Source organism: Drosophila bipectinata, chromosome 2R (assembly GCF_030179905.1).
Source record: "Drosophila bipectinata strain 14024-0381.07 chromosome 2R, DbipHiC1v2, whole genome shotgun sequence".
NCBI lineage: Eukaryota > Metazoa > Arthropoda > Insecta > Diptera > Drosophilidae > Drosophila > Drosophila bipectinata.
The window spans coordinates 16,298,096-16,316,788 of record NC_091737.1 but is presented as its reverse complement, the minus strand read 5'-3'; the positions used below and the strand labels follow the sequence as shown (position 1 = coordinate 16,316,788).

General features: G+C 42.9%; 8 protein-coding genes across 8 annotated transcripts; 6 read left to right on the top strand and 2 right to left on the bottom strand.

Annotated features, from left to right (window-relative positions):
- The first annotated feature begins 827 nt into the window (after positions 1-827).
- Positions 828-1,805, top strand: LOC108123410 (uncharacterized). Its single transcript, XM_017238535.3, has 2 exons — positions 828-1,247; positions 1,317-1,805. The coding sequence occupies exons 1-2, from the start codon at positions 867-869 to the stop codon at positions 1,725-1,727; spliced, it is 792 nt and encodes a 263-aa protein (XP_017094024.2). The 5' UTR covers positions 828-866; the 3' UTR covers positions 1,728-1,805.
- Positions 1,806-3,804: 1,999 nt separating this feature from the next.
- Positions 3,805-5,222, top strand: LOC138926148 (Golgi-associated RAB2B interactor protein 3). Its single transcript, XM_070279036.1, has 2 exons — positions 3,805-4,259; positions 4,319-5,222. The coding sequence occupies exons 1-2, from the start codon at positions 3,885-3,887 to the stop codon at positions 5,069-5,071; spliced, it is 1,128 nt and encodes a 375-aa protein (XP_070135137.1). The 5' UTR covers positions 3,805-3,884; the 3' UTR covers positions 5,072-5,222.
- A 433-nt stretch (positions 5,223-5,655) lies between these two features.
- Muc55B (Mucin 55B) lies at positions 5,656-7,162 on the top strand. The gene is made up of 2 exons (XM_070278337.1): positions 5,656-6,113; positions 6,326-7,162. Exons 1-2 carry the CDS (start codon positions 5,724-5,726, stop codon positions 7,160-7,162), a joined length of 1,227 nt encoding a protein of 408 aa, XP_070134438.1. The 5' UTR covers positions 5,656-5,723.
- A 489-nt stretch (positions 7,163-7,651) lies between these two features.
- LOC108123582 (uncharacterized) lies at positions 7,652-8,749 on the top strand. The gene is made up of 2 exons (XM_017238820.3): positions 7,652-8,132; positions 8,473-8,749. Exons 1-2 carry the CDS (start codon positions 7,731-7,733, stop codon positions 8,674-8,676), a joined length of 606 nt encoding a protein of 201 aa, XP_017094309.2. The 5' UTR covers positions 7,652-7,730; the 3' UTR covers positions 8,677-8,749.
- A 92-nt stretch (positions 8,750-8,841) lies between these two features.
- On the bottom strand, positions 8,842-9,591 carry LOC108123583 (uncharacterized). Its single transcript, XM_017238821.3, has 3 exons — positions 9,520-9,591; positions 9,137-9,454; positions 8,842-9,073 (listed from the first exon to the last, which is right to left on the bottom strand). The coding sequence occupies exons 1-3, from the start codon at positions 9,565-9,567 to the stop codon at positions 8,876-8,878; spliced, it is 564 nt and encodes a 187-aa protein (XP_017094310.2). The 5' UTR covers positions 9,568-9,591; the 3' UTR covers positions 8,842-8,875.
- A 632-nt stretch (positions 9,592-10,223) lies between these two features.
- On the top strand, positions 10,224-11,203 carry LOC108123375 (gamete and mating-type specific protein A). Its single transcript, XM_043210293.2, has 3 exons — positions 10,224-10,333; positions 10,398-10,724; positions 10,786-11,203. The coding sequence occupies exons 1-3, from the start codon at positions 10,283-10,285 to the stop codon at positions 11,155-11,157; spliced, it is 750 nt and encodes a 249-aa protein (XP_043066228.2). The 5' UTR covers positions 10,224-10,282; the 3' UTR covers positions 11,158-11,203.
- Positions 11,204-11,878: 675 nt separating this feature from the next.
- Positions 11,879-12,841, top strand: LOC108123421 (uncharacterized). The gene is made up of 2 exons (XM_017238547.3): positions 11,879-12,032; positions 12,476-12,841. Exons 1-2 carry the CDS (start codon positions 11,958-11,960, stop codon positions 12,770-12,772), a joined length of 372 nt encoding a protein of 123 aa, XP_017094036.2. The 5' UTR covers positions 11,879-11,957; the 3' UTR covers positions 12,773-12,841.
- Positions 12,842-16,847: 4,006 nt separating this feature from the next.
- Positions 16,848-17,487, bottom strand: LOC138926159 (uncharacterized). Its single transcript, XM_070279111.1, has 2 exons — positions 17,273-17,487; positions 16,848-17,200 (listed from the first exon to the last, which is right to left on the bottom strand). The coding sequence occupies exons 1-2, from the start codon at positions 17,474-17,476 to the stop codon at positions 17,102-17,104; spliced, it is 303 nt and encodes a 100-aa protein (XP_070135212.1). The 5' UTR covers positions 17,477-17,487; the 3' UTR covers positions 16,848-17,101.
- Positions 17,488-18,693: the final 1,206 nt, after the last annotated feature.

The following is an 18,693-nucleotide window of genomic DNA, read 5'->3' as shown; positions in this document are numbered from 1 at the left end:
TGATAACCTAGAAGTAAAAATTTTTTGAAGTGTTTTGCACTGCAGCTAAGGAGTAGCTGCTTAGTATGCAACTCCGTTAAGAGATGAGGCAGCGAAGACAGCTGAGAAGATATAGTCCTTCAATGGCAGGTAAACAAAATTAATCATTCGCCCCGTGGAAATACCTTCTAAAAATATTCGGATAATTGAACGATTATCTTGGCTCGCCCACCCTTGCTTGCTCAGCTTTTTATTTGGCGAATAACTCAATTCGCTCAAATAGGCCTTATTAAGTAGATTCTCGGAAATGGAAAGTCTACGAGATTAAAAAATACCAAAAAGTTCAGCAATTTCCGTTGTTTATCAAGGGTTGTCCCCTTCTTGTTTTCTTTTGTTTTATTTATTTATGAGCCGCTGAAAATGCCTTTATTTTGACAGTGACTAACCAAATAATTGACGGTGCTTTCTTTTTGCTGAAATCAAGGTTGCGCAATTCAGTCGGGCTGGGGAGTGGTTTGATAACGAAATTAGGATTTTCTACTTTACATTCATATCTCGGCCTGGGTTTAATTAAATAGACACCATAGACAATAAACGAATAACCTCCAACTGATGGACGATAGGAGTATTTCTCAATTGAAGTCGTAGATCTCACATTTACTTGCCCGATAGATTGTTTACAGAACATTTTCAAGGAACTGCGAGTGCCATGTCCGGTGCGTACTCCGATTTTCACCTTGATAGGCCTTATCAGTGACTCGATAAGAGAAAAGCCCCGCGAATAACTGAGTTTTTGCCATTTGACATGCGGTAGCTTTTAGGCCCATAAAAGCATTGGCCAGTGCCTCATCTTGACCAAGTTACGAACGAACCGTCAAACAAGCAACATGCAGTGTCCCCTCATCGCCGTCCTGCTGGCCTTTGTGGCATTCAGCTCTGCTGCAGCGAACCCCCAACTTCTGTCAGCCCATTTAAAGATGCTGGATGTGATGAGTGCCACCAGTGAGATGCAGCGCAGTAACCCTGTCCTCGCCTCAACTTGTTTTGATGAATACAAATCGGTTATGGATGATTATAACGAAGTTTACAAGAAGGAGTATAACCAGTGCGACAACACGCGTATTGAGGGAACGAATGGAATTCTTACGCAGTACGATCCTTTAGTGGATGACTTGGGATCCTCGGTGTACCGCTCCTGCCAGGTTTTGATCAATTGTAGTCAAAAACAGAATAATAGCTTGGATGCTCTCAACTGCCTCTCTGTCCAGGTAATTATTCACAAAAACTTTTCAATTTAAAATGAACTGGTAATAATTATTGTATTATCCTAACTACAGGGCAGTGCCGATTCTAGGAATTCGTATGAGGTTTCTAGTAATGCCACAATTAGCGCTGGAATTTTGGCACAGAGTATCAAGGACCTGCAATTTACATTCGAGCTTTGCGCCAATAAATCTGCGAAATATTTTGAAAACAAGTCGGGTGTGGCCTACATCGACTTCCAGAATTGTCTGAAAGGATATGACACTTGGACCAAGCCAGACTCCACTGCTAGCCCAATCACAACCATAAGACCAAACACCACCGAAATCCCAACCACAACCGAAGCCCCAAACACTTCTACCCATCGTCCAAACCACTCAACCGAGCGACCTTCAACCATTTCTCATTTCCAATCGAACGACGGAAAACCGAACAAAGGATGGGAGGGCAAGCTGGACAATATAATCAATCATATTTTTAATTAGAATATGACTTATATTTGATTTTAAACAAAAATGCAATAAGTGATAGGGTAATAAAAAGCCCAAAAGCTAAAAAAAAAACAAAAATTATCTTTAAAAACTACGAAATTATGTACAAGAAATTTCTTCTAAACTTGGCTCAAGCCTATGGTCATTCACTATACTCCAAGTTGAAGGCTGGCTCTATCTCAAAACCAAACAAATGGCATCAAGTGATGAAGTCAATCTGAAAACTCAAACGAGAAACTAAAACCCATTGCAACTTACTTAATTAACGGGCCGATCTAGGTGGAAAGCTGAGCAGGAAGCCAGCAACCTGATGCGATGCAAATAAAACTTTTTGCATTTGCCATCAGTCCAAGTTTATCAAAGATCCGCAGGACACGGGCCAAAGGACTGAAGGACTCGGAGGAGGGTTGGTTGGTGGCTGTGATAGAGAGGAATAGCAAACATGTAAATCAGCTTGGGAAAACTTTACCTCAGGCAGGACAAACAAAAAAGAAAACAGCAAGGACTGTGGAAGTTTAAAGTAACGTTAAGAGTTAAATAAACAGTTGGGGCAGTTACCTAGCGGTTCCTTCTCATTCAAATTTAATTGCATATGTTGTTTTTATTATTATTGTCGGTGCTGTTGCTGTGGGCGTTGTTGTCACTGCAATTAAAACAAATTAGAAGCAAAGTGCTCAAAGGCGGTGCAACTGAACGTAAGGAAGGTGTGCCACGAGTCTACACTTTCCTAAATTCAAACCAATTACTTTGAAAGTATTTCAAAAATATCATGTGCCAAAGGCTCATTTTCTTTAATCAGATTTAGTTGGGTACATTTTTTGATTTTATTTGGAAAAAATTGGTGATACATTTGATTATTGTCTTCTCAATTTACATTCCTATCTGTTATCCTTGCATCCTGCCCTGATTTACTATGCCTGCTTCTAGCTAAAGGTGGGGTGGTGTATTGCATCTTGCTGGGGGACAACAGCAACGCCTTGCCACACACACTCACACAAAGAACACGCAATTAAGATATGCAAATTAGAAGTTGGTGTCTCTCAGCTTTGTCCTTGCTTTTGCTGCTCACAGAAGCAGGAAGGCAACAGGGCCTGATGAGATCTCCACTCCACTGAGCTCTGATAATTATGCAGAGGCATGCAATGAAAATAGCTACAAACTTGGCCAACTATCTAACCGATTTGTATTTGTTTTCGGGGCAACAAAAATAGCAACTCGAGTGACTCATTGCCAAGGTGCTTTTTTTCAAATTCAAATGTAATGGCTACATATGTCCATTTGTTTCCTGTAATTGACCGACAAGCGACACTGATAAACTTTGAAGTGGGACAAGGCTTTTAATTAGTCATAGCTACTGCGCCTGCTGATAAATGAAAAATAAATTCCACGATTAATAGTGACTAAAATTGACAATTGAAAACTATCTGATAAGGTTTGGGAAAACCTAATTCGGTTTATTCCCCTTTTATTTTAAAATTGTCCAGGGGCGGGCGTCCATCACGATTAATTAATAAATTCTACGACGCTTCTGTATTTCCTAGGAATCTAACTGGATGACAACACGTGTAACTTAAAATAAAAGTAGGTACTCTACCTAGATTAGATTGTGTTCTTGGATTCCATAATATGTATTCTGTATTATGTATTGGCCATCCACACTTTGTTAAATGCGTCGTTTTAATGGATACTTTTTCCAAAAGAAAGTAATACCGCCTTGATTTGCGGGAATATGAAAATAATAATTCACGGAATTGTTGACATTGATGAAGTGGTGATCTAATTATCAAAAAATCTCAAAGGGGGTTGGGCGGAGGGAAGCCCTTGAGTTGTTTTTGCGCAAAACGGATTTGTCGGGTGGGTCTTGCTGAGTGGCGGTTATAAAACCGATAACAATGATAGTGACGCTCGCCTAGAGTTGATAGCCCGATTGATAGCCTAAAACTTGGGCCATAACATGGCAATAACATGCCACTTTTTACTGGAAATTATAGGCAGGAATATTTTTTTATGGACCACTCGAGCCAGCTGCCTATAAATGGTGCAGCTGGCTGATGGATTCAATAAGTACTATTCGATCGCTTGTCGGGAGCAGACCAGGAACCTGCTTGATCTTATAACCGTATAATAGTGGAACCGTAGAGTTACAAAAAAATGAACACCAAACTGTGCATCGTCCTTTTGGCCATCGGGCTGACCCAGGCCATCGCCGTGCCGACTCCTACTTTGCTATATCCGCAGACAAACTTTATTCAATATCTGCAAGCCCGCGACTTGACTAGCAACCCATCACACTCGATCGAATGCATGAACTACTACATTCCCAAGATCAATGATGTTGCCAACCAGTTCAATGAAAATTTCCTTGCCTGTTACGACGAGGCTAACCTTGAGATTGCGTCCATCGACGACAAAACCAGCGAGAACCGCACTCAGATCAACACATCTGCCACCGACTCTTGCAAGTTGCTCGAGAGCTGCAGCACCATCGAAACATCTGTTGATTTCTTCTCATGCTACGCCAGTGCTGTAAGTTGAAGCTTTAAGACCTCATGGCTTATATTATAATAATATATCCTTCTTTTTAGGGTTCCGAAAACGCCAGGAACATGTACACCATCTCTGCCGATGCTTCCGAGCTGCAGGCTTACGTGGTGGAGCAGATTCGCCTGATCGAAGTGAATAAGTACGTCTGCACCAACAATTCTGAGCGCGCCTACGTCCAGGACACGGCAGCTGTCTATGATCAACTGAACCTTTGCATTGAAGGAGGCCCACTGCCTTCGGAAACTACTGCTGCTCCTCAGACCACTGCTCCTCCAGAGTCCACTGCTGCTCCTGCCGAGTCTACTGCCGCTCCTGCCGAGTCTACTGCCGCTCCTGCTGAGTCTACTGCCGCTCCTGCCGAGTCTACTGCCGCTCCTGCCGAGTCTACTGCCGCTCCTGCTGAGTCTACTGCCGCTCCTGCCGAGTCTACTGCCGCTCCTGCCGAGTCTACTGCCGCTCCTGCCGAGTCTACTGCCGCTCCTGCTGAGTCTACTGCCGCTCCTGCCGAGTCTACTGCTGCTCCGGCTGAGTCTACGGCCGCTCCCGCTGAGTCTACTGCCGCTCCTGCCGAGTCCACTGCCGCCCCTGCGGAATCCACGGCTGCCCCTGCGGAATCCACGGCTGCCCCTGCGGAATCCACTGCCGCTCCTGCTGAGTCCACTGCTGCTCCTGGGGACCAGGAAAAAGCACCTGAAGAGGACCTGAGCGAATTCTCCGGCGTGCAGTCAGGCGAAAGTCAGAACCTCCAGAAGATTATTCAGAATCTGCAAAACTGGCTCAAGAATCGAGTTTAGGCTTTGAAGATAAAACCTCTGTACATTTCTTCACTATTTATCAACTAAACGAAACGATATGTACAAGGTTTTTTGTTTGCGAAAAAACAATGAATGTATTAACCCCACAATAAAAATAAAAATTTTAATTTATAAAACCGAAAGAGAAAAAGCTAAATGGATTATTTAATTCACTTGAAGGGGGAATAACTAAACAAGTGATTCATTGTATAACCCACTTATCAAATCTTATCAAGTCGAAGTCCTCGTTTAAAGTGTTAAGTACAGTATTACTCGGTATTTGACTAACCGATGGTACAAAAGCAATTAAATATGGCCGAATGATAAGTGCCCACAAAACTAAATTGTCCATTACCAGCCCCAGATAAGCGGCTATTTTTGGGGCTTTGGTCAGAAAAATAAAACTTATTAAAGCGAAATCGGAAGGAATCTCAGAGCCGATTCCTTAAACAAGATAGCAACTTAATTAGCTTTTAATCAGAGTGAATTATTAAACTTTCAATGACGCTACCATTTGCCGAAAATGTGATTTTGGGGTATAAAATGTGATCCATCGACCAGGTGTGGTCAGTACGAATCCGAGATCGGCTTGTGAAGTAGCGAAATATCCTTCTCCTCTAAATTAAAGAATTCAAATAAATAGTGCATAAAAATGAAGTTTGCTTTTGCCCTGTGCCTGGTCTTGGCCACCAGCTGTTTGGCTTTGGTACCAAAGCATCCGGCTGATTTGGCCGCCATGGTGGCTCGCCAGCAGTTCGCCGTCAGGAGCATGATGGCCGCCCCCTCGGTTGGGGACAACTCCCAGCTGGCCAACGATTGCTTCAACAACTACCTCTCCGATCAGACCAACGTGGTCATGGGCTACAACAAGCAGTACACCGGCTGCCTGTCCGACGCCGAACAAGCCCGGAACGACCTCACCGAGGAAAGCGCCTCGGAGCGCAACGACCTTCTGGAACGCACCAACAAAATGTGCACGGATTTGACGGCCTGCGAAGCTAATTCCGATGGCCTGGACTTCTTTGATTGTTACCGCGATGCTGTAAGTATAACAATCTTAAACTTTATAACCTACTTGTTCGTTAACGACACAGGGAACTTAATCAGATTCATAAGTTTCTTAGCGCCCAAGATTGTAGCTAATCCTTTAAAAAAATATATTAGATTATAATGACCAGGTTTTGTTGTTTCCGAACAGATAAGTTTAATCTAAATATGTATGTTTGTTTTCTTATAAGTTGTTTTTTCTTTCAGTCTACCAACAGCTACAAGACCATGTTCACTCTGAACAGTGATTCCAACCTGGACTTCAATCGTGTTAATGCTGCCTACGCCCAGGTGGAGACCGTCTTGACTGCCTGTGTGGACGAAGCTCGATTGGATTATGCTCACCAGATGGACAGTTGCGATGCCAACTTGACTGTTTGCTTAAACGGTGGTGTGGCCCCCACTGAAGCACCAACTGCTGCTCCCACTGAAGGTCCTACCGCTGCTCCAACCAACGCTCCCACCGCTGCCCCCACCAATTCTCCAACAGGTGCTCCTACCGCTGCCCCTACCGCTGCCCCAACCGCAGCTCCTACTGCTGCACCCACTGCTGCCCCTACTGCAGCTCCTACCGCTGGACCCACAGCTGCCCCTACTGCAGCTCCTACCGCTGCACCCACTTCTGCCCCTACCGCTGCCCCAACCGCAGCTCCTACTGTTGCACCCACTGCTGCCCCTACTGCTGCCCCTACAGCTGCACCCACAGCTGCACCCACAGCTGCCCCTACCGCTGCTCCCACTGCTGCCCCTACAGCTGCCCCTACTGCAGCTCCTACCGCTGCACCCTCTGCTGCCCCTACCGCTGCACCCACTGCTGAACCCACTGCTGCCCCTACAGCTGCCCCTACCGCAGCTCCTACTGCTGAACCCACTGCTGCCCCTACAGCTGCCCCTACCGCTGCACCCACTGCTACTGCTGCTCCTACCGTTGCTCCCACCGTCGCCCCCACCGAAGCTCCTGAGCGTCCCCCCGAGGAGGACCTTGGACGCTCGCTTCCAGTGGCTCACAAGGGTATTTGGGACATGTTGAAGCGCTTTGTTTAAGATTGTGTCCACACGAAGCTTTCATTATTTATTGAAATCAATTAGAAATTTTAGAGGCACTTCGAAAGCTCAATAAAAGCCAATGCCTTAAAAGCAAAGAATACTTTTGGGTTTGATTGAAAAATAGATTTTCTAACAAAGGCGTAGGCCTAAAGTAAAGGGGTAAACGTAATCGATGTTAAATAAAATAAATAAATATTTTTGATAAGATATTGGATTGTTAAGCTCTTATGAATTACACGAATCAAGCCGAAACCTACGCCACTGCACGATTAGTGGCATATCGGTCCAAGTGAAGCGCCATAACATGGACTACCGTGGGTTTTCAAGGTGCTCGGAGATTGCAGATCGGATCAGGGGGCCACTAACAAACCAAACGACGTTTGCAATCAGTGTACACGCAGGCTGATAACTAGAACACCTGAACTTGTCAATCGCGCTCATAAAACATTGGCCTTCGGAGCTGGTCAATAAAGCCGATCGGGAGTAAAAGCAAGTTATTAGGAAATGATCAATTAGCCACTCGCCACCCCGGTAATCGTGTCGAACCGGCGTCGTTGATTCCGCGATGGCATTCGAGACCTGCGTCCAAATGGAAGCGCTACGTCTGTTCGGGAGATCGGAGACCCGCTGTCGCCTCTACTGGGTCTTGGCATTGTTGTTTCTTTCCACCTATTCGGGCCACTCGCAGGCCGGTGGGATAATCGACTACCTGACTCTCTCGCCGGATCTAAATATCGACGAGTGTCATGAGGAGTTCACTGAGGCAAGTGCCAATGCCTCGCTGGCCTACTCAGATGCCTTCGAAATATGCGAACTAAACGCCAATGAGACAACCATCAATCTGGAGGTGGATGTGGAGCTGGAACGACTACAGATCGAACTGGGATCCAGTGCTGTGTGCGGAAATCTGCGAATTTGCGATACATTAGATGATGATCTGCAATATTTTCAGTGCATAAGTGAGAATGTGAGTATTTTGTCCATTAAAAATACGGAATTATTTAAAAAATACTATAATTGCGTAGTTGAATAGTTTCGAGAAAAACAAACTGTTGAAAAAAATATTAATAATTATTTAATGGGCCTGGCAGCTGCGCCTATTTTTTGAGTCATACTAACCCATAAAATGCACTTCGAGAAATTTGTTATGAATATAGTAACTTAACAACCATTAAATAAACACAAAGAATAGATTATCTCTAAAGCACACAATGAGTAATATTTAAAAGCTTCAAACATAAGAATATTATTTTTAATTAATTTTTTCCATTGTTTAAATAAGTGTTGTATTTTGTATATTTTTCCAGGGAAGTCGTAATCTGGAAATTTTAACTGAAATTAATTACAATGCGACAAGTGCATATACTCGTCTTCGCGAAGATTACGATGCACTGCATCGCACTTTTCTACTGTGCAGCCTGGAGGCTCAGAAAAACTATATGGAGGCTTTGAAAAAGGCACACAATGAACTTACAGAGTGTCGTTTGGAAATCGATGAATTTATAGAGTAAAGCCCATTTATCTGTTACCATGTAGTTAGATAATAACCGGGTAAATAAACACCAATTAACTGCAATGTGCAAACTAAATTTTAAGCCTGTATTTCCCCCATAAAAAAAAAAGAATCTTATCTTCTGAGTGCATATGTAGTTACACCTAAGATAAGTTAAAGAAAAACTTGTATGTATTATACTTTAATATTATAAATATTTAATGACTTTCATTTTGTTGCAGACATTGGTCCAAGGATTGAAATATCTGATCAGTGGTTTTGATATAATTGTATTCAGTGCGATTTGTGCAAAGATAATGTTCAACTTGAATATAACTTAGTTTTTGATTTAAAATCACAGCCTCCTCGGAGGAACTGAAGGAAATGCTGTACACCGTGGTCAAGTGCTCTTTGGACTGAAAGAAAGGACATATAACTGATTATATTTGCTTTTAGTTAGTAGATGTTTAAGGCCTTACCATCTTGGCGAAACAATTGAAAAAATCCACAGCCTCGCTAATCGCCATGCACCGTTCTATAAAGGAATTTAGTCCCAAGGCAGCCTTACGAATCTTTTCCTGAGCATCACTGACCCTCGATAGCAGTGACTGTCGTTCATTGGTGGCACTCTTTTGGCAGCCACTGTAGCCCTGCGACCAACTGGCTCCTTCGTTCTCCAATTCCGGCATATAGCGAGCAAAGCATTTCTTGGTGGTGCCTAGATTTGAAACCGATTCTTTTCCGTCATTCAAATAAGAACACAAGCTGCTCAAAGCCCTCGGTGGTTCAGCATACACCTAAAATAAGTCCTCTGGATTATAAAATATAGTTCTAGAAGCAGCGGTTTATATTCAAGGCTTACCCTTAGGGCAACGAGCAGAACTAGCAATGTATTTAAAGCACTTTTCATGTCTCTGATCAGAAATCGACTGAAATTTCCACGCAAAAAAGCCCAAATTGGAAAAGTAATCTGACGTTGATTCATGGTTTGTTTATATGGTGTTCTTATCGGTTCGGACCGTCTGCAAATGTGGATCCAATAAGTCCAAAACTGTGATCGGTATAAAATCATTGCATACTTTTGGATACCCTTGCAAAAAATGAAATGTTATGCGAATATTTACCTAAAATAGGAATATTTTTCTTGGTCTGCAATTAATTGCTTTATAATTCTTTTTTTTTCAGATAAAAAGTAGGTTGATTTTTTCATTAGATATACCATTTAATTACTCATTATATAAAATCATTACAGCGATTGATTCGCTGCAAATGGTAAACCCTTAAGCTGCCGAATGACTTTTCGACAAGTTCAAAGAACCGCACATAACCGCGGCTTCCGGTGGGTGGCGTCTGGGCCATCTTATCTTTTGGCCCTGAATACACGTGAATGGCATCGATGGGAATGCACATGCAAAGCAATTTGTGGGCTCTGGGCATTACGCATAGGTCTTAATACCTTCCTAATTGATCACCTTCCGCCGCCGCGGAAAAAATTCACAAAATTTCATTTGCGAAAACGGATCAATCATCCGCCCCGTCGGCCGCGTATATAAAGCATTTGGCACTGCTTTCTGCCAGCGACAGTTCACATCCGACCGCCGACCAAAAGACAAAATACCGCCATTATGAAACTTCTGTGTAGTGTCCTGATCCTCGCCAGCTTTCTGGCTGCTCAAGTAAAAAATATTTTGGTGCTCAGCCCTCATGTGTTCGGTTGAAAGTAATGTTTTCGTTCTTCAGGCCAAGCCCAATGTACAGTTGCAACTGCAGAGTGCATTGGACAAGTATCTGGTGCATGCCCGCGACCTTGACACCATCGTCGCCCCGGATGTGACCAGCCAGTGCTTCAGTCTCTATCTGCCCATGCTGAACGAGGTGGCCGCCACCTTCTCCAGCTCGTACCAGGGTTGCATCAGCACCGCGAACGCCCAGATCGCCAACCTGACAGCCGAGGCCACCACGCAGCAGAAGGAATACCAGCAGGAAGTGTCCACCCTGTGCGGTGCTTTTGCCACTTGTGACAAGGACAATGACACCACCACTTTCTTCAACTGCTACGCCAGTGCGGTGGGTTATTTTTAATATTCCTTTGATGATTTTAAATAATAATTGTCTAATTAATACCTAGGCTGAGGGTGATGTATCCACCATCTATGATATCGCAACCAACGCCGCTAGCTCGGCCAGCAGTCTGAGCATGGGCATCAAGGCCATTCAGGACACCGAGTACCAGTGCACCAACACGACCGAGAGCAACTACGTCCGCGACACTGCCGCTACCTACGATCTGCTGGACAGCTGCCTCAAGTACGGCGTACCCACCACCTCCGCTGCCACGACTGTCGCCCCGACTCTCGCCCCCTCCACTTCTAGGCCCGCCGCTAGCACGAGCGGGGCTGTTGGCACTAGTGATGCTCCGACAACTGCTGCTGTGACCACAGGCCGTCCCGGAACACCAGCGTCCGTCACTACCCCCGCTGCCGGAACTCCGGCTCCTTAAGTCTTGCTTCCAGCAATTCCAAACAATAAATGAGCATTCAAAAATATTTATAGATGTAAATGAAAGGGGGTTTTTTTATTTTAGGTACTTCAGGTTTTTTGTTTTAAAAATATATAAAGTTTTGTATAAATTCTATTCATAAATATTAAATTGAAAGTGTTGTTTGTTGCCATTTGACCTTTTAAAAAACAGACAGTCTAAGCCTGAGAGTTTCTTTTTTTTATGTTTTTCTCGGAAACGAGCATTAAAAAATAATTATGTATGTAAATTGAAGGGGTTGTTTTTTATTTTAGAAACTTTAAGTTTGTTGTTTACAAAGTAAATAAAGTTTTGTCTAAATTCTATTCATAAATATTAAATTGAAAATGTTGTCTGTTACCACTTGACCTTTTAAAAAACAGACAGTCTAAGCCTGGGATTTCTATTATTTTTCGGTTATTTCTGACCAGATCTAGAGAAGATAACCCATCCACGAGCACGAGCACTCGCCAATGTTAGAGGGTACATTGCCAAGATATTTTGGAATCCCAGACAGATGTGATCGGTAATGAGACTCAATGGAAAGTTTTTAAACATTCGGGTGGGCCTGACCCATCGTCTTACGCCCCCTTTCTGGGGCAGCTAGCTGTTGACCGTTGAGTGAATATAAAGCGAGTGTAAATATTCAATCCGTATGTGGTCTTATCGGCGATACATTCAATTATCTCTCCGTGTTTGTGGCTGTTAACGCTTTAAAGCGTGTGGACACATACTAAATTGTGCTCAGTCGAAGTTTGTTCTCGGACCATTAAACACTGAACATGAAAGGCCAACGCGTTGTCGTCGTCGTATTTGCTGTCGTTCTCGCCGGACTGTGCGTGCTGTCCGGGCTGAATGTAATGAAAATTAAAATCCCCTAGAAGTAGTGTCTTACATAGAAAAAAATATATTTGGCAGTGTTACAAAAAGTTAATTAAGGCTAAAACTAAATTATGGCTTATGTTTAACCAAGCTGCTAAGATACCTACAAAGTTATTCCTCACCTTTTTCAAAATGTTATATTTACAATTCTAACCATATTTTTGTTTGTTTTTATTTTAAATCTAAATATAATAAAAAGCGCTTTTCATTAAAGTTCTTTGATTATCGAAAAAAACCTTATTTTTAATCAATTTTTTATTTTTATTGTGAACACCTGCCAAAAACTTAATCTAATCGTTAACATCTTAAAGAAATTAAATAAATAACATATGTATTATATATTCTATATTATCTTATTATTATTTAAAATGTTTTTTCTTGGTGCACATTTAACCGTTATCCGTTATCCTTTTAATAGGCGGCACCCGTAGAATGCAATAACAGCGGTGGAACGCAGTACTCTGAGGATGGCCTTCAGATCCAGACACAGACCGGACCCGGTTGTCAGTACCAGACCTCCGAGGATGGTACCCAGAGCCAGGGCCAAAGTTCAACTGGGGGAGGCTACCAGTCCCAGTCACAGTGCAGTGGCTCCGCCTGCGGACAATTTACTCCCTTTCCACCCCTATTCTCCCTGAGGCCAATGGAACCCCTCACCTGGCAACCGTGGGGCTTCCAGAACAATCAGCAACAGCAGCAATTGGAGGCTATCTAAACTTAATATTTAAACCCTTTTACTTCAACTCTTTTAATTAAATAAAGTGTGTTAATTTTTCTATTTTAATCTATATGTTTTTTTATGTTATTGAACTTATGGTCATTAGTATTTTATTTGTTCTTATCTTATCATAATTTTTCAATAGATACTCCGATCATAAAAGCCTATGAGCCTATTATACCTAGTAAAATAGGTCTTCTTTTTCCAAATCAAACAATACGATTTCATGTTTTCAAATTTTATTTTATAAACAAATTAATCAAATTTTTGTCTAGAGTCTGTCTAACTCGACTTGATCTCCCATTAAGAGGTGACTCATTTCATCATGTTTTGATTCTCCAGCCGCTCGTGTCTAGTGCTATTTAAATAATCACTTAGTCAGCCTGATTATCAATTTTATATTCGTTGGTGCCAATTAATTCACAAGATCATTAAATGATCATTCTGTTGGAACATGTTTTGTGTCAAAATTTTATTTTCAGAAGGCCAAAGATTATCACTATCATTTGTTAATGAAAAAAAGTGAACTCTTTAGTTTGGAAACAATAAATTGAAAGGCGAGGCCAAAGATAACAAATCATGTGCCTTAAAATTGAGGAATAAGTGATAAATAGTGTCTTAATAATAAATAGTTAGTAGTTACACCCAAATGCTTTAATCCTGATCTCTCCTCGAAATTTAACAAAAGCTTATTTTCGGAAATGTCTGCAATTTCCGGCACATCTCCCCAAAACTTTTCCTTATCACTTAAATCCCTCGGATTGCGCCATCAAAAAACCAAAAATAATGATGAATGTTCGTTACTTCTCGTCTGCGGTTAATGCAATTTTTTGTTTCCTGTCACTTTTCCGCGACTCCAGATAAAACTTTTGCACAGTGCCCCAACTTTTGCTGTGGCACGGTGCTGTGTGTGCCATGGCTTGTGGCAGTCAGGGTGGCACCTTCGTCAGCCCACGGCGACGTGTGCAAGTAATTGTGGCAAAGCGCCACAATAATCAACGTCAGATGGAGGATATCGTCAAGCGTTAAGGCCGCCAGCTGGCTTTTAACTCATTTTCTGATTAAAATCAGGGCCATTAAGCGTGCTGGCTCGATTCGGACTAAACTTTTTAAATGGCCCTGACAATAGTTGCCACTGTTTGTGGCAGTAGCAGTAGCAGCGGCAGTAGCTATGTATGTGCAGCTAGAGCTTCTTATGATCCTGCAGTGCGGCCGCAAAAGGACGCGAGAAAATTGGCGCCTGCAACGAACAACTTCTCTGGTCACGACAGGGTGCAGAATTCGGTGTAAAATTAAATTAAAACTGCCAGGGAAGAACGAGTTGAATGAAAATAAATACACAAGGAAAAAATGTGGGTTTAAAAGTGGGTTTACTTACAAATACATTGAAAAACGTAAAAATTTTTTTAATTTTTTAATTAATTTTTGTAAATCTTTCTCTTAGATTAAACCTTGATTAGCATTTATAGAATTATATATTCCTCTTACTATGTGGCTAAAAATCCAGTTGAAAACTGTGAAAATATTTGCGAGCCTTTGGCAAGAAGCAGCAGGACCAGATGGACGATAGTGGAAAAAACAGCAGGATGAGAATGACGAGGGGCGCCTGGGAAGATGGGTGGCTGGCAAAGAACTCTCAGCACCAGCTGTCAGCGATGTCAATTAGTTTTTGAAGCGATGCTGACCTCCTTGAGCCGCCCACCACCCACTGTTAGCCTTGCCTGTCCCTTGGCCAAGTCAAGTTGGCTTTAAGTTAATTGCACAAGATTTCACTTTACACTAGCTTCTGTTGCTGCTGCTACTTCCGTTTCCGCCTTGCCCTGCGCCTCTCGGCTTCCTTTTCGCCATTTTTTAATCAAGTTAAAAGTTATTTTTAAATGGAGTGCGAGGGAAATATGCAAACGCAATGCAAATATCACAAAGGACCCGCTCAGATCTGGCGGCAATTGTGGGAAAAATAAAAAAAATGTAAATATATTTATGTAGTGATTATTTCATGAGGCGTTCGAGGCCAGATTGGTTTTGCCATACGAATGCCTCCGTCTCATTATTGCATGATTGTGGGCGAATATTTTTAACTGCTTTCGTCACATTTAATGTATGCGATTTCGAATGTTAAGCCAACAAATTAATTACGCTCGAAAATGTTAACGGACGAACTTATCTATCAATTAAGTTTATTAAAAGATAGCCTTGTTTGCTTTAAAAATGATATGAAAAGGCTTGCAAGTGAAAGCTTTTATCTAGGTAATTTCTATTTATAATTCTGATATTCTATTTAATAAATGAATGATAACTCTGTTGCCAACCTCATTTTAATACAGATATAATACCATCTTGTTTGAGATTAAATAATATTTATGCTTATGCTTTTCTCCTCACCTGCCCGTAGTATTTCATTTGTCATTTGGATTGCCACTTTTTTTTTGGTTTTATAAATTATCTTTGGCAGCGAAAAACAAGCAAGCTATTTTGGAAGCCCTACACCTGCAAGAGCCTTTGATTGATGATACAGGTAATTGATAAGGCGTCTCAGTCAACCCAGCCCAGCTCACCTTTTCTGCCGGGTGCTCCCCTCTCCACTAATTGGGTGCTAAGTAGGTGATGTTTTAAAATATTTTACCAAAGCATTTTTGTACATTTTTTGTCGGACGGGGGACGGGCACACCCATCTGCTGGGATGGGTGGCATTTCTTTGGCTAATTATGCAATCAAAGCTTAGTCAACGAGCTCGTTCCGGGATGGTTTGAGCTAATTAGAGCGTCCAACGTTAATTGCAATTTGCAAAAGGGAGAGATGTTATTTTGCTGCTCCTTTTTTTGGAGGCAATATGGGGGATAGGGTGGAATTGTGGGTGGAGGAGGCTTTCCCGGTTTTCCCTTAATGTCGCTCAACTTCTTCAGCTGTTGCTGTCGTTTTGGCGGCGTTGTCACGTTTTTGGTGGCTGCTCTTCTGTATGACTTCATTTCATTGCAAGAGCCTGGATGCCACAGATGTTGCACTTGCCACGCGATTTGCAGTTACGTGTGAGTGAGATAGCGCCAGCAATAGAGATAGAGATGGAGATAGCGAGTGCGATAGGGACACCGATGTAACGGAATGCCGGAGCTAGAGCCGAAAATTTTCTAATTTTCTACTGCAGTGATTTCGCATGCATAGAGAGTTGCCACAGTCCCTGCGAACTGTCTACCCCATCCAGTCCTGCCTTCTCCTCTTGGCAACTACTTTTCGACCCTCTTCTGGCTGCATTCCACTGATTTATGCGCATCAATAAGTTCTCAGAGTGCGATACTTATGCGAAATGTGCCGCAATGAGACGTGGACTAGCCCATGGCACGTTTGCCTGCAGTTGCTGTCCAACTTGCCATTCCCGACCCTACCCCATGCTGCTTCTGCTCCAGCTGCTAAAATAATGATTTGCATTTCGATTTGGGTTTCGATTTCCATTCGGATTTTGCCGAGATAAATGGTTGGGGATAGCGGGAAGAATAGCCCCGATCAACCTGCTGACTCTAATGAGAGTGTTGCACACAGCCAAAAAAAAAATGAATTCCTTTTAAATGCCTGTTTTATTCATTAAGAGCCTTCGGGTTCTTTAATGTTTATAGTGTATAAATAATTCATATATCTGGCAATATACATATATTATAGTATATAGAGGTTATAATATTCATTTATTTGATATTTATTTATTTTAATATTTAAAATTTTCATGAAACTAAAAGTAAATATGGTATATTCATCAAAACCTATGAAATCATAAAGCATGTATATTTTTGGCGTGGTGTATTTCCTTCCTAAACAGCTTATCGCCTTCTGCGGGGGTGCAAAGCCAAATGCCCAGCCAAATAATTCATTTTCGCCGCTTTGTTTGTTGGCCACGTTTACGGCCCCCGCTTATCTTAATGGGTCAAAGGTTATGGCCAGCCTTGAGATGGGACAGTCTGAATTTCCGCTGGCCACCCATCCACCTACTCAGCAACCACCCATCGACCACTGGCCACCGGCAGACATCCTTTGCATTCAAACGGCGCACCACAGTGGGTCCAAAGTCTTTGGCCAGAGATTAGGCGTGCTTATAGGCAGATTTATGGATCGTCAGAATGGGAAAACCTTTTAGCCCCCGACCACCCCAGTTCAGATTGTGATTCGGCAATAAACACACTGCAGAGCAAGCAATTCGGAGTTCCATAAGCGGCATTTAATTAATTCGAAAATTACGTTATTTTCGACTTGTGCTCACTCGAGTCGAGCCCTCAGACTCCGGCAGACTCTGCACAAAGCCGTGGCACACTCAGCTCATTTGCTAAATCAAGCGAGCACCACTTAAATTTTCATTAGACTGTTTTCACCGCTTTCCACCTCAGACTTCTCCAGAGCAAATACGAGAAGGAAAAGGGCAGCCCAATGAGGAGAGTACGGGGGCTAAAGATGGGGAAAAAACCGCAGAAATGTGCGCACTTTGTCTTAATGATGTTAAAGTGAATTTAAACTTACGTGATTTTTACGTGAGCTGCAGTAATTGCTGATGCACTGGCATTTGCAGTGCACTTCCAGCACTGCACTCCCATGACTTTCAGAAAAGGTGAATGAGCTCAGCTCGAAAGCTCCAAAGAGAATATGATGGCTCCCATGTGCGGACTCCGGACTCAGACTGACTGTAAGGGCGTTTGAGTCATATTTCTGATATGGTCTCATCATTCAGCTAGTGCCAGAGATTTGGCACATGTGCTCACGTCTGGGCCATAAATATTAGGGTTAAAGGCAGCTTGGCAATGGCGTATTGGCAATGGCAATGCCGGAGCAGGAGATCAAACCATAAATTTAACACGTTTTCACCATGTGCAGCCAGACGACGGCAGTTGAGTGCAATTGCCCACGGCAGCTCTGCCGGCACGTCACACATCGCGTATACGTAATATTACGTATACGCCACGGTGCCTTGCATCCGGCTCAACTGACATTTAAAACCACCTTCAACCCACGGGGCCAGCGCCTCGTTGTCATATGCAAAGCCATGTTCCGCAGCTGATGGTTCTGTCCAGGCATTTAATTTTCCGAAACAACGAGGTAAGCCCCAACCCCGTTGAATCTCTGGCTGTTTAGCCAGTTAAACGCTGCCAGTTGGCCAAATCGGAGAGCCAGCCTGTGTGGATGTGCGGGCCGGACCGCAGAACCAGATCCTGCCCCGAGATCTATCGGCGGTCTGTCAGCAGTTTGCCATTTCAGCTGCCAAGGAAACGCGGACTGTCGAAGAACATTGTGAAAAATTAGCTTCCTTCGGGCAGTTTTATTAAAGCAAAGTAATGATATTTTTGATTCAAAATGAGGTTTGATATTAAGATTCGAAAAATTTGGTTCTTTCACTCTGGCCAAAGCCAAGGTTTAGTGTTCCCAACCCAAATTATTATGTATACAAAATATCCCAACTATTTTTTGTCAGTGCTCTGGTCGTTCCTGTTGCTTTAGGGCATTAACGGGGTATGGGCTGGGACTTCAATATGCTTGACTCACTACCATCCTAGCGTGTGTGCTTAATTCCGATTCACTCGGGTTAAATACACATATTGAGTGCGACCAGGAGAGTGAGTAAGTGAGAGACTGGGAGTGGGTTTAATCATAGGATCGCACTTGGGTAAGGGGATTCCCGGCTTAAAATCGGATTTGCCACGCCCAACCTACGCCCAACCAAGCTTATCGAATTGTTCGCATTATCGTTTAGATTTTAGTGGGCCAAGGAAATTAATTTCGAGAGTAAGCGGGCGAAATTGGCGGAACCGAGTCTCGATGCCTGGTGGCTGGTGGCTGGCAGGCACCTGACATGTAATTACAAAGCACGCCATTCCCTCGGAGCATGTGGCATCCATAATCATCATCGACGATGTGTGACTGCCGGGGAAAATGGAGTCGAGTCAAGT